The sequence below is a fragment of the Rhynchophorus ferrugineus genome, unplaced genomic scaffold (genome assembly GCF_030347505.1).
Source record: "Rhynchophorus ferrugineus isolate W39M unplaced genomic scaffold, kcgeb_rfMv2 rfM10, whole genome shotgun sequence".
In the NCBI taxonomy this organism is placed as follows: Eukaryota; Metazoa; Arthropoda; class Insecta; order Coleoptera; family Curculionidae; genus Rhynchophorus; species Rhynchophorus ferrugineus.
Genome location: NW_027472589.1, coordinates 18,048,325 through 18,062,519, shown reverse-complemented (window position 1 = coordinate 18,062,519; position 14,195 = coordinate 18,048,325). Strand labels below are relative to the sequence as shown.

The following is a 14,195-nucleotide window of genomic DNA, read 5'->3' as shown; positions in this document are numbered from 1 at the left end:
TCTTGAAAAAGTAAAGTAAACAGTATCTTCTGCGTAAAAAGCTGGCCTAACTTGTGGTATCTCTAGGGATATCTGGATAGAAAATATTAAATAAAGCGGGTGCCAGGAGGGAACCTTGTGGGAACCTTCAAGGGTGATATGCTGATTATAGCAACCCTTATATAGGGTTGCAACTTTTCAAAAAAAATTTTGTAGTCCGTTGCTTCAAAATGGGCCTCAGTTTCGGCAATCACCTCTTCATTTGACAAACATTTCTTCCCAGCGATCATTCTTTTGAGATCTGAGAACAGGAAATAGTCGCTGGGGGCCAGATCTGGAGAATACGGTGGATGAGGAAGCAACGGTGCATTGCCTTCGTGAAGCAGTACATTTTTTTTCTTCAAATGCGGCCGTTTTCTGGCGATTTCTTCCTTCAAACGGCCCAATAACGCTATGTAATAGTCGCTGTTGATGGTCCTTTTTTCTTCAAGGTAGTCAATGAAAATTATTCCATGCGCATTCTAACATACAGACGCCGTAACCTTGTCAGCCGACTGTTGCGTTTTCCCACGATTTGGAGCGGGTACATCGTGTGCAGTCCACTCGGATGACTGTTGATTGGACTTCGAAGTGAAATGATGGAGTCATGTTTCATCCATTGTCACATATCGATGCAAAAACTCGGGTTTATTACGCTTGATCATCTTCAAACACTGCTCCGAATCATCAACTCGTCGTTGTTTTTGGTCAAAACTGAACTAGCGCGGTACCCTCTTTGCACAGAGCTTTCCATACCCAAATATTCGTGAATGATATGATGTACACGTTCAGTTGATATCTTTAGAGTGTCTGCTATTTCATTTAATTTCAATTTACGGTCATTCAAAATCATTTTGTGGATTTTAAAAATGTTTTCGTCGGTAACAACCTCTTTTGGGCGTTCACTGTCTTCGATGCTCATTTCACCATATCTAAACTTAGCACACCAATCCTTGATGGTGGATTTTTCTGGGACGGTATCCGGAAACTCGGCATCAAGCCAAGTTTTTTTTGCTTCAACTGTATTTTTTCCCTTCAAGAATCACACTTCTTTTTCACAATAACAAAAGTTGCTTCACTCAAGATGCTATAATTCACAAACTAACGATCCGACAGCTGTCAAATTTATACACGCATATGGATTTAATTCTAGTATCGCCATCTATGTGTCAGGCCGGGGACTTTTCAACTGTTATAATTTCAAGAGAATCAAACATCCATTATCAATTATACATAATTTTCTGATTGTGTATTTAATTACTAATTAATTATAAATTAGATTAAATATTCTGGAATTAGTCTTCGAACATCCCTTAATTTACCTGCATTAAGTCAGTAAAAGATTAGATAACTCCGACTGCAAATAGTCATAAAATATTAGCGTAGTTGTTTTAAAAATTCTCCGAGTTTTCAAAGAAACTTTCTAAAGAATCCAGGAGTAAATAGAGCTCAGCTCTATTGTTTATAAAAATGAAAATAGAAGTTATAATTAAATTAGTAATGATAAAGTAAATAAAATCACAAAAAGGGGCGAAATAACGACTATTAAATCTGTCAAAGGCATTGTTTCCCGGTAATAAAAGATGAAAACTTTACCGGCATTAATTTAAAAGGATTTTTTTTATATTTAGATTAAATTTATTTTAATAACTTCATTGTTCTTCTTAGAAGAAACATAATTTGCAGATTATTTAAGTAATATTAATTCAATTTTCAATTATGACTATGTTGTAACATAAATAAAGCTTAAAAGAGTCGTTTTCTTTAATTACTTGTGATTTCACACGTTTAATGGGATATTTACGCGTCTCTTGATCAGCGATATCTTTTTATGAAAAATGTATTAGTGTAAACAACTGATAAATTCCACGGTTTTGACTCAGAATATGCCATTTCGAATCGAACATCGCGGTTTTATTGCTTGTCAGTCCAAAAGAAGAGTTTTCTGAGACGACTAAGCAAATCGACTACGACAATCTTAAGTGCGAAAAGTCACAGGTTAGTCCACTAGTACACCTACAATGAAGCGGAATATATTTATTTTTTGTAAAAGTTATATTTACGATCTATTTAGTAAATCACAGAAAATGATTTGTAGGGAATTAATTTAAATAATTATAAACATTTGTTCACTTTGAATTTAACTTAACTAATCTAATAAACACTTTTAACTAAATGTGAAAATTTTAAATTTTTATTTACTAGCACACGTCTGTGCCATATATCCAACTAAACAGTAACAGTGATTTTTGATAATCATTGTTCAAACTTTTACCAGTAATATATCTTAAAGTACATATCATAATACTTCATCATTTTTTACCACAACAAAGCTAAGTATCTCGGAATTAATCTTGATGCAGAACATCGCTGGAAGGAACATATAAATGAACTGGAATTGAAATATTGGAAAATGTTTTGGTTAATTGGAAGAAAATCACGATTATTAGTATACAAGGAATTGTTATTATATAAGCAAATACTGAAACCTATATGGACATATGGAGTTCAATTATGGGGATGTCCTGCAAAAAGTAACACGAACAAAATACAAATTTTTCAGAACAAGGTCCTGAGAAGTATTATGGGGGTACACAAATACTAAATGACTGACTATCTACATCGAGACCTTCAGATATCCAGTCAGTCAAGAAATCAAGAGAATTGCAAGGGGGCATGAGGAAAGGCTCCCTTCTCATGAGAATATTGAAGTATTGCAACTTTTGGATACCACCAGAGCCAGGACACAGGCTCAAAAGAATCTAACCATCTGATCTTGTGTAGTGTTGTGTAGTGAGGTGCAGTTAATAAAAAATTAAGCAGTGACATGTATAAATAATATTTCATTAGAGACTGAGATAGGGCCGATGGGTCCTCTTGGTTATATACCTAGATTTAAGTTATCATAAAGACAAATTGTAGGTTAGTCGGAGACGACTAGTAACAAAGTAATAATTAAATAATAAAAAAAATCTGTACCACCTTTTATAATTTTGTGTAATTTTATAACTGTTTCAATCTTATGTCTCTTGATGTAACTTAAGAATTTGTAATAGTAAGTAAGTTGTTCATTCATCTTTGTGCATTAATTTACACAAATGAGAAAGAATATGCTTGTATTTTATAATTCAACTCCTATATTTAAACAAGTGCCACTTCCATTGATACTGAAATTTTACTGCGTATATGGGGGGATCGGCAAGCTGTCGTGTTTTTTTTTTCTTCTGGTCTAAAACCAGGCGACGGAATGCGTGACGCATATCTGATCGCGGAGACTTGCCCTGTACTGACAAGTTGGACCGGATTATGTGGGACTGCCTCTAGGCTTACCAATAGACTAAACTGAAACCGCCTGACAATCTACCCCTATGGGTCGCTACTGCATTAAATTTGGGGATATGACAGCCGCTAACCAGGCAGCTGTTATTGGGCACGAGGACCCGATGAAAGAACAGATAGTGAAACTAACTATAGATTCGCGAACTTTAGTTTAACAGACGAGTGGGTGCTGTCGTATGGGAGTAAAAATTATGACTGCAGTTACGGATGAGGTCGTTTCAGCCTGAAAAAAGGGAGATTATCGGCGACGTGGTGCTGAGCTCCCAGCATGTCGACTAGCTCGCGAACAAGCGGGTTTTCTGAAGAATCTGAGTTGTTGTTTGTAAAAGGATTGAGATATGAAGTGCTTGATTTCTGGAGTACCAGTTTCTCTATGAATTTGATTATTTCTGAAAAAATCATGGAGCGTTTAAGATTTTCCCGAGGAGCTTGTTTTGGAAAACTTGAAGTCGTTTTCACATGGTTGGATGTAATAAAATTCAAGTAGACTTTAGATCCGTAGAGGTATACGGACCGAATTCAAATCTTGTAAAATAAGCATTTGATGGAGATGGGAAGTCTGCTAGAATGGTAGGTCAGAAAATATAGCAGGTTTGTTATCAGCAGGCTTGCTGGATTTTGGGAATGCCAACCGAACCGTCGGTCGATGTGAAGACCTAGGTACGTGACGTTATCCAGCCATGGATTTGTTGCGATGTCGATCTTGAGTTGCGAGACGCCCAGTTAGTGACTCTTCTTATGGAAAATGATGGCCTGGGTTTTCAGGGGGTTGATTTTCAACCTAGAGAATTTGAACCACTTGACCGCATTATCAAGCTGTTTCTGTAACGTCCTTGAATGATATCCTCGAGCCTGAAGGCCCTGAAGAAAGCAGGGTTGTCAGTGTAAAACGCGACGTCAGTGTGATCTTTTCTCGACAGATCTTAAATAAAGAACTTAAATAAGGCTGGAGCCCGTGGGGGACCTTGAGATACGCCAGCGTCGATTAATTTTCTACTGGAAAGTGTTTTCCTGAACTTGAGCTGGAGAAATCTGTCCGATACATAGGATGAAAGCGGTTAGGTATTTTGGGAGGCCTAACCGTGCACATTTTGCGATCAAATCGTCATGTCAGACTTTGTCCAAAGCTTTAATTAGGTCCAGGAGGACTGCTCCAAGTTTTTTTATGTTGGTCAAGAGCGTGATGGATGTGTGCGACCAGATGGGCGGATGAATAGTAAACGCGAAAGTAGAATTGTTTGTCAGGAATTATGTTGTTTTCCTTTGTGAGAAAGTTGGAAGCGTAGAGTATTGTTTTCTCGGCAGGTTTTGAAATGGCATTGAGAAGGCTGATGGGTCTGTAGTCAGATGGAGATGATTTTGATCTTTTCTTGGGAATAACCGCTATATATGCATCTTTTCAAGACGCCGGGAAATGTTGTAACCTCATGATGGTGTTAATGAAGTGCAAGTTTCGCGAGCTGCTTATGTGGGATTTGTTAAATTGCGGAAACCCGGATATTTTTTGGTTTGAAGTTTGTCGATCATAGTCTGTAGAGACTTTGTAGACACGAGATGGTTGATATGAAAGATTGGGGTGACTGGTCTCTTAGAGTTGATGGAGATTTGTCGATGACAGTGTCGTTGTCTTTAGGTTTGGTGTTTTCGGCGGGAGGAATGTGTAGTCTATTACGAACTGTTAAAATCGAATGAAACTGCTACTGCAGATGTTTACCGACGTCAATTGAATACATTGAACTACATATTGTTGTAAAAAGATCAATAACGAGTTGCTGGGCAAGGCATTTCAAAAATTCTAAATGGTATATTGCTGCAGCTCAATTAGGAAGTTGTGCTGCACTCGAAATAATCATCAAAGATACTGATCTGATTCTGATTACCACCTGCTTAGATTGATGCAGCATGGCTTGGCTAGAAATACGGCCTATAAATACTAAGAAGTGCGCAAAATGTATAGACAATTTGACTGCTCTCAAAACAACATCACTCGTTCGATACGGTATTGTCATATTACCAGAAATATGACAAAAATGATGTAAAAAAAGTTGGAAAAAATGATGAACAATATTTTTGATTAAAATATATTGTACCAATTTTTCTCATGTCTTTGCCTTAAAAAAAAAAAAGAAATATAGTTAGTTTTGCGCTAAACTAGATTTTCCTATTTTTAATAATTGTGGAATATCCCCCTACAAAAGGATTATTTAAATATTTTTACATTTGATCATAAAATACAATTTACATAATCAATAAAAGTAAAATAACGCAAGAACTATTTCTTTGATTTAAATGTTCTTCTTGCGTGTTTATGTTCTTTTGTTCTGTTGTTCTACTTATTTAGAAATCATTAGCAATATCATAACCACAGACGTAAATTAAAAATTTTGCTCATTATCTGAATGTAATTAAAATCCGCCACTATCACATCAATAGGGGGTCTGTCCCATTGCCTTGATTACTGCCTACAGCAAAATTTATACGTTTTGTTCTATATGAACTAGTCTGGACATATACTATTTCAAAGGATTTATTAATATTATTTCAGTGCTAGTGCTATTCCCAATGTCCTTCGTTATATTAGTGAAATTTTATCTACACTCCTGGTAATTTTGACTTACAGTGTTATTTATTGGTGAAGTTTATTAAATTTTACTACAAAATTTCAAATAATATATTTAGCTAGTTAGAGAATAGTCAAGTAATATTGAGTACATTAACTATTAAAATATATTACCTGATTGGTTGATTCTCCGATGGTCTTATGCTACCATTCCTGTTGACCAGAAACTGAAGATACTGAGCCAAGTCACCCATCTCTCCGTACTCGATGATAGTTAGCGGTGGTTGTTCAGCAGTGCATACCTGTAACCGGATGGTTTTAGATTCATGTGTCGATGTAAATGTCACTGAAACTGACCCCAAGAACTCTGCAAAGATTCGGGTCCGTTAGCCCGGCTAAGAAGCGAATTTCTCGCAACATTTCCACGGCGTCGCCTTTGAATCTTTCCGGGTTCGATGTTCGTACAGCTACCAGACGGCAAACGTCTGGTATGATGTCGTCTAGGTTTTCGGTTTCGTATAAAGATAACTAAGATAAAAAGAAAACCATTAGAAAATGATAAAGTTGTAGACATTTTTAAATCAATCACATCTTAGATATGCTGTACTAAGCTATTTTAATTTATTATTACTGTCCTGTTGTACTTGTATCAACACACAAGCAAGGCGAGTGCTGAATAAATACATCAGTATGTAGTAACTTAGTACCTATATACGAGGGGCCATAAAAAATAAGGTTCCCAATACTGTACACTCTCCGTGCGAGATGCTAGGCGAAATATGGCAACACAGCATTTATTTTTGCTGATTTTTGTATGAGCGATCGCTGCGATGCCCAGTGCCGTCCTACTAGCAATTCGCGACGGAGCCCGCTACCGCCGTCACCGCCAAGTGTGAAATCCGTTCAGTGATTCGATTTTTAAACGCGAAGGAGCTTGAACCTGTTGAAATTCATAGACAGTTGAAAGAAGTTTATGGCAAAGCTTGCATCAGCGTCTAATACGTCCGCAAATAGAGTAGGGAGTTCGCCAAAGGACACACAGACGTTCACAACGAGCGAACAAGCGGGAGGCCATCGGTGTCCGACGAAGTCGTGGCGAAGATCGAGCGCATCCTCCTCGAGGATTGAAGAGTAACGCTTCGGGAACCGGTTGATCAGGTTCCTGAGGTTTGTGAAAAAACCATCGACAACATTTTGACCTATAATCTCGGTTATCGCAAGGTGTGTGCGCGATGGATCCCCCACATGCTTTCAGAAACTCACAAAGACAATCGCGTCCCAGCGACTTCCACTTGTTTTCGAAATTGAAACAGCACTTGGATGGACAACGATTCAGTAAAGATGAAGAGGTGAAGGAAGCTGTCAACAAGTTCATCAGCGGCATAGAGGCGGGGTTCTTGAAGCGGATTTTCAGAAGTGGATAATAGCTCGTCAGGAAAACTGGGTAGAAAAATTGGTGACTATGTAGAAAAATAGTTTAAAGTAAAAAGAAACGTTGAAAGGAAAAATGTAGGAACCTCATTTTTTACTTTCCCCTCGTACTGGGCAAGTTTATGTAGTTTGGTTCATTCCAATCTTCTGGTTTCTTGCGTATTCTCCAGTAGCTGCATTGCTTGTACGTTTATTTAGTAACCATATTTCATGCTTTATTAGCCGAAATATCATCGTGCAGTACTTCGTTGGTCACGTAGCGATATGGTTTTGGCTGCGTTGGATTACTAGTTAGATTGATGTTTTAGTGCAACTCTATATTTGTACTCCGTAGTTCTAATTAGGCTTTATGATTGACTCATAAACTAATGCCTTTGATAGTATGTCAAGTCTGATCTGCTTTGCTTTTTGTCTAACATAACTAGATGTGTCAAAAAATGTTCCAAGTACTGTTTCTTTTTTTTTTTGTTGGGTTACCAGCAGAGTATAGTAGATATAGTCTATCCAAAGAAGTTTTGAACATACGTCATCAAGATGTTTCAGTATTTCAGACCGCAATTTGTAAATTCGTTTTAGAATCAGACAATATTTTCCTCCCCATTTTATTCTAATTAAAAAGTGACATAATGCTGTTTGATGCAAAATACTTGAAAGCAATAGTGATGAGAGGTTGTGTACCGGAAAATGTTGTTCTAATGCTTTGCTTGTTTTGATAAATTTAAAATAGCTGCTTATTATTACTGTGATTGAAAATTCCGAAGCCGGACAGAACAGATTGCGTCTTTAATCAGTTACTTTGAACAGGAACGAGATTCATTAGGGAAGTAAGAAGTTTTACTGTTAAATATTAATTTCCTGCGATTTTTACTGAAAATATTTTTAACGTGTTGCAGCTGCACTGAATATTTGTATGGACACGGTCATTGAAATATCTCAAAAAATGAAAAATATAATTCTGAATTCACCGTAAAAAAACCGTCCTAATATGAAGCGGGTGACGAATCAAGATCAGCTTGATGTTAGCTCTATCAGAGATTAAATATATAAAATATATAAAAACAGTGAGTAGTTTTTCAATACAAACATAATTTAATACAATTATTTTAGAGGAAAAGTACTTTATATTGATATGAAGATGATAATAAAAATAGTGTTATGATAACAAAAGTTGATGGAAAAAGGTAAACGTTGTAATAAAAATTGATTAGGTTTTATTGCTTATAACATTTATTAATAATTCATACTAGATATATTGTACTTCATGCTGGAAATAGGAATGGTTAATAACACCTTCGGTTTGGATATACTTGATCAGATGCATTGAAGATGAAATTGACAAATGATGGAATTGTGAACAAATGACACATAGATTCGATATGAACAGCTTATTTATTCACTTGAACGAAACTTTCTGAATATAATATGATTCAATGCTGCTAATTTCTAAGACAGGGTGAATAAAGAAAGATGAGAATGTAATTAACTTTATAATAACTGTAGGAAATGTTATTGTAGAATGTAAAAATTTAGGTGCACAGATGTGTGTGTAATTATTCAGAATGTACATTACCATTTGATGAAAATGTGTTAGGAGAGAAAGAATAGTAACTGTTTTGCAAATATGGCAAATGTATTAAGGAGAAATACAATGATTATATCAAGAAAGATGCCTCGATGGATATTCTGCGTAAATAATTTGAGAGAATAGTTATATATTGCGGGATTGACGTGAATTGACAATCAATTTTATGTCGTTCGAGCCCACTGGATCTTTTTCTCGATAAGATTTTCGAAACTCCCAAGTCCATGACACTAATCCACAATTGTCTGAAGTCCTTAAAGTCAATATATCGTCCAAGTTAAACTGACTTAAATTCACTTATATGACATTGAAAATTTGATCACCCAGACCCGCATTTCAAGGATGTTATGTTCCATACATAATTACACAAACAAGCATTCCAAATAAGAAAATTATAATTTCGTTAATATCTGACACACATGTAGTTCTTATATTTGATCCGTTTTTAGTGAAAATCTAAGGCCTCTAGGATATTAACAGAACAAACTAAGGAGAAATACAGTGATATCAAATATCTTTTCAAGGAAACACTGTACCGAAGGATACAAGAACTAAGCGTAATAGGTAAATATGTTCTCTAATGAAAGTAAAATAATTACTTGGATATACAATTTTTAGTTAGGTGGATTAGATATCCAGGAGATATCAGTACATAAAAACGTGCCTAGAATTCTAACTTATAAGTGGTATGGAAAAGAGTCCAATGTAAATATAATAAAACACAACCCTAACTACAATAAATACTAGAAACTACAATAACTATATAATTAGTTTTAGTTGTAAGTTCTTCGATAATATATGCATCAGATATACTATAATGTTGAAATAAATTATAATTGATATTATCAGTTCAGATGATGTGAGTTCACTGCTTTATTGAACGGACTGTAGATTCTTATATTCCTAATAATTTTAACATATTATAATTATATGATTATAAAAAGGCGAGAACTAATTCCAGGTTTGACTTTTTTATTGTTTTGTTTTTGCATTGTTTTTGGTATTAATTTGAATTTAAATATAATGATCTCTACCTAAATACTTTGATTGTAAAGTATCTTCATATCTACATAATTATGATTAGTTTTTTGGGAATTTAATAAACTCACCGAGACTATCGTAGACATTTCAGTCAATATTTAATAAGGAGTTATTTCTCCAGCGGTATTACGAGTAATTAAAATTTATTTGTAAGGCTGCGTTTTACTAATTGTTTTACTAATTTAGTTTCTGATCCTTGGCAAATAACCTTTTGTCCTTTAATAAACTTGTTGGTCATCTTGTACCTGCAAAATTTAATACGGTTTTGGTAATTAGTTAATTCTGTTCGGATGTTCACTTGTTATACTATGGGAAATTATGTATATTATTTCAAAAATATATTATACATTGCTCGTCGCTATGTATTTTTATAGTCTATATTTTTTGGTAGGATTCAAATTTAATCTTAAGCATTGACATTTAGGTTCATTAGATCTTCATCAAAATTAATGTTCAGTCAATCTAGACTGAGTGTTAGAAAAAGTTATAACCAGAAGAAATACTACCGCCTTGGTTGGCGCAGTGGTAAAGGCGACTGGACGGTCCACCTGTTGCATTAGTTGTGGGTTCCGTTCTTAATACTGAGAACCGTGGTTTGGAGTCCACGTTAAACATTAGGTCCAGTCCAGATAAACCCTCGTTGCTAAAAAGGAGATTTTAATAGTATATATATATATATATATATATATATATATATATATATATATAATTGAACACTGAATAATGCGGGTAAGGTGGTACCCAAATTACTGAGCTCTCGGTTAACTTTGCCAACTCTAACGATATATTGTTAGGTTGTTATTTTATAATTTGACATCTTTGAAGTTTTTTTTTTAATTTAAATGCATATGGTTCGTATATTACGACCAACTATTTACTACAACTGCCTAGTATTTTTTCCTTTATATTGTTTTCTAAGTCCATATCGAATATCTAAACTTAATTAACATTTGATGGATGTACTCTTAAACAACCCTGTACTTTTAAAACAAGGCACAGTTTTCGCTAATCACTATATTTGTTCAAAGGGTTTCTGTCTCTTCAACTTCCATGTAAGTCCATGTAACTACACTGAGCAGCTGTAATATCTTTACATTATTTATGATCACGAAATCGTTTGCAAACCTATTAATTTCTTCCCTGATCGTTGTTACCATTTGTGGATGTCCCCATTTCCAATATACCATTAGGCGATAAAGTAACTTACTTTGTTTTGGCAAGTTTGGATCCTGCTAACGTTAGATTTCTTCATACAACGTGACAATTGCACACCATAGGCCACATCATCATGGCTTTCTGCGAATTTACTAACAGTCTGATTAGTCAGTTAATGGTCTGATCTTATGGGCCTCATAAAAAACAGAACGTTTCTTCTCTACTAAGCTTGCCGTTCAGTGTCATGACCATGTATTATATAGCTATGTTTTCATAGGGAATTAGTCTAGAATCAATTATAATTGTCTGATAGTCGATTTTTTGGTATGTGTTGCATTAAAATTTATTCTCCATTTCGTAGCTCATTCAGTAATTTTATTGACAGCTGTTTATACTGTATTTACTGTTGTCTCAATATTGTAACTTGTTACTCCTTCACATTCAGGAATATCACTAGTATAGAATAAATTCTATGTTGGTTCAAATATATTCCTTATGGTACAGTTGCCTAGATGGGTCTTAATTTTGAATATTTATTACCTTATCTTATTCCGAAAGGACGATTGGAATTAAGGGTTTGAGTATCTGCCTCATAGAAAATGTCATTTACTGGGCAAGGATGTCATATTACTGCATAATAACACTCTGCTTCTGTTGCCTCGATTCATAAGATTACTCCTCTTGAGTTGGGAAGTTCTTCTGCGAGATTCACCAGATTTAGTTCCATCCGACGACCATTTGTTTCAAAAAAGTTTAAAATGCTGTATTGGTTACAATTTTTGTGCCATTTACCTCTTTTGGATATGCCCATCGCTTGTTAATGCCCGGAAATAGTTGATTCATCAACTGCGAAGCTCTCTGAAAGCTTTTTCATGGAATGAACTAACAATTAATTAATTACACTGTGTGACACAATCTATTTAGCATAAGTAAGTCTTTTACGTGTTTTGAATTCCCTACTCCATTGTTAAAAACATTGCCTGTTGATATGGTTGCCTAACACGTCATGTTCCTTAGTAATAGTGCGAATACTATTTATTCTTAAAAGCTGCATTACTCCACAATGAAAAAAAAAGAAACGTATTAAAAAACATGAAATTAATTTTAGACTTAATCAAATATAAAGAATACAACTGGAAAGTTTGTGCTGATTAAAAAGTTGTTGCTATATTACTTGGACTACAGGTAGGTTTTTTGAAAAGTTGTTGTTTCCTTTGTTTGTGTGACAGCAAAGACTCCAAGAAACCACTATGAAGTTAAAGATTGACTGAAAAGAACTAACTTTGCTTGTGTTAAATCAAATGTTAAACATGAACCTCTTATTCCACAAGAAAGTGGGATTCTTCTACCCTTACGTATAAAACTTGGTTTAATGAAAAATTGTGTTAAGGTCATGGATTGAAATGGTTAAATATGGCCGTATTTGAGAACTGTTTTCTCTAAACTAAGTGATGCTAAATTAAAATAAGACATTTTTGTTGTCCCATAACTAAGAAAATTTGATTTCGATTAAAATCTTACCGCGAAGGAGTTAGTAGCTTTGTTATCTCTAATTGATGGATTCTTAGGCAATCTTAAAGCTGAAAGTGCCGAGTTCTTAGTGAATAACTTGTTACAAAAACGTAAAACGATGGGGTGTAGAATGTCCTTAAAAATACATTTCTTGTATTCCCATTTCGATCCCCTCTTAATCTTGAATTGGTGAGTGACAGATAAATGAGTGTCATTAAGGAAGTGGAATGTTAAAATTTTAGCAGATTAGTAGTTAATATTTCGTTATGTTCTTTCAGAATATATGGCTCATTTTTATATTGACCACTTAAGCCTGAGCTATTTTAATTTATTGTCAGTTTGTAAATTATTATATATTACATTTTTTTTTATAAAATTAATAATACAAATAACTAAATATGATTTAATATTTTCATATTGTCTTTATTTATTTATAGTATATTAATGAGTCATAGTTTTATAACGGTACGTGTTACAAAAATCAGTTTAAGATTTTGTGTTTAATAACTATACTTTGGAAAAAAAGTCGTTTTATTTAATGTTATAGAAAACAATAGTTGTCAGGCAGTGTTATTTTTCGAACTTATTTTGTTCTCCAGGCCGTTCTTATCATTTACATTAAAATTAGCAATTTGAAAATCCTTTGAACCAAAACTGACAAATTTGGGGGATATGAATTGGGTACAGCACCATTATAATGTTTTAAAAGTATTTGTTAATCTTCTTAACGCAGATTTTTTCAAATATAACAATTCGAAATAATAAATAATGAATGTCGAAAATGTAATTTTGAGCATTCCATGATTAACAGCTCCATGCAGTTCCATGATTAGATACTGACTCAGTAGTATTAAATGGAAAATTGTTATTCGATTTAGAGAAATGTCAAATTCATGGAATTTAAGAGTTAGGTTATGTAACATTGACACTTCTCATTTTTACCAACAGATATCGTTAATCAAAATTCATGAAACCACCTAATACTTGAATATTTTAACTACAAACAATTATTTTTATTTCTTTGTATATTATAGACCCATTAGCCTTCGGGAATATTTAGGGTCTATTTACAGATATACAATATACAACACATTTACAGCATCAGTTATCAGTTGAAGTATATAATGTAATTTCAAGTATGTTGCAAGGTGATAAGTAAAATATCTAAAAGCATACAGATGCATGAATATATGAACGCTACAGTATAATGGTCGCACAACCCAAAACAGTGATAAAGATACAAGACACAAAAATTTAAATGAACATGCATGATATTACATAGATGCACACTATTATATTTCCAGTAGTAGTCCTGTTACGGTTAGAAAATTAATCAGCTTGTTTAAGTTCTCCAGCCTAAGACACTGGTCCATCTCCCAGGTTAACCAACCGCCTTTGCGAGTTGTATATTCGGCATTCGATTAGTACGTGTTTGGTTTGGTTGACAGTAAGGAACCACATTCGATGCACAGTGGTGGACTTTTTCCCTTAATGAGAAACTCTTGGATCAGTTTGCAGTGACCAATTCTGAGACGCGAGAATAAGCTTAAATGTTAG

At 34.3% G+C, this 14,195-nt stretch overlaps 1 protein-coding gene across 1 annotated transcript in view; it reads right to left on the bottom strand.

Annotated features, from left to right (window-relative positions):
* Window positions 1-14,195, bottom strand: part of LOC143203794 (discoidin domain-containing receptor 2) — a 555,483-nt gene that overhangs the window by 6,658 nt on the left and 534,630 nt on the right. The window contains exons 14-15 of the mRNA XM_076416074.1: window positions 6,275-6,445; window positions 6,092-6,219 (exon numbers count right to left, since the gene is read on the bottom strand). Coding sequence (XP_076272189.1) covers window positions 6,092-6,219; window positions 6,275-6,445 — 299 coding nt within the window. The remainder of the gene's footprint in view (window positions 1-6,091; window positions 6,220-6,274; window positions 6,446-14,195) is intronic.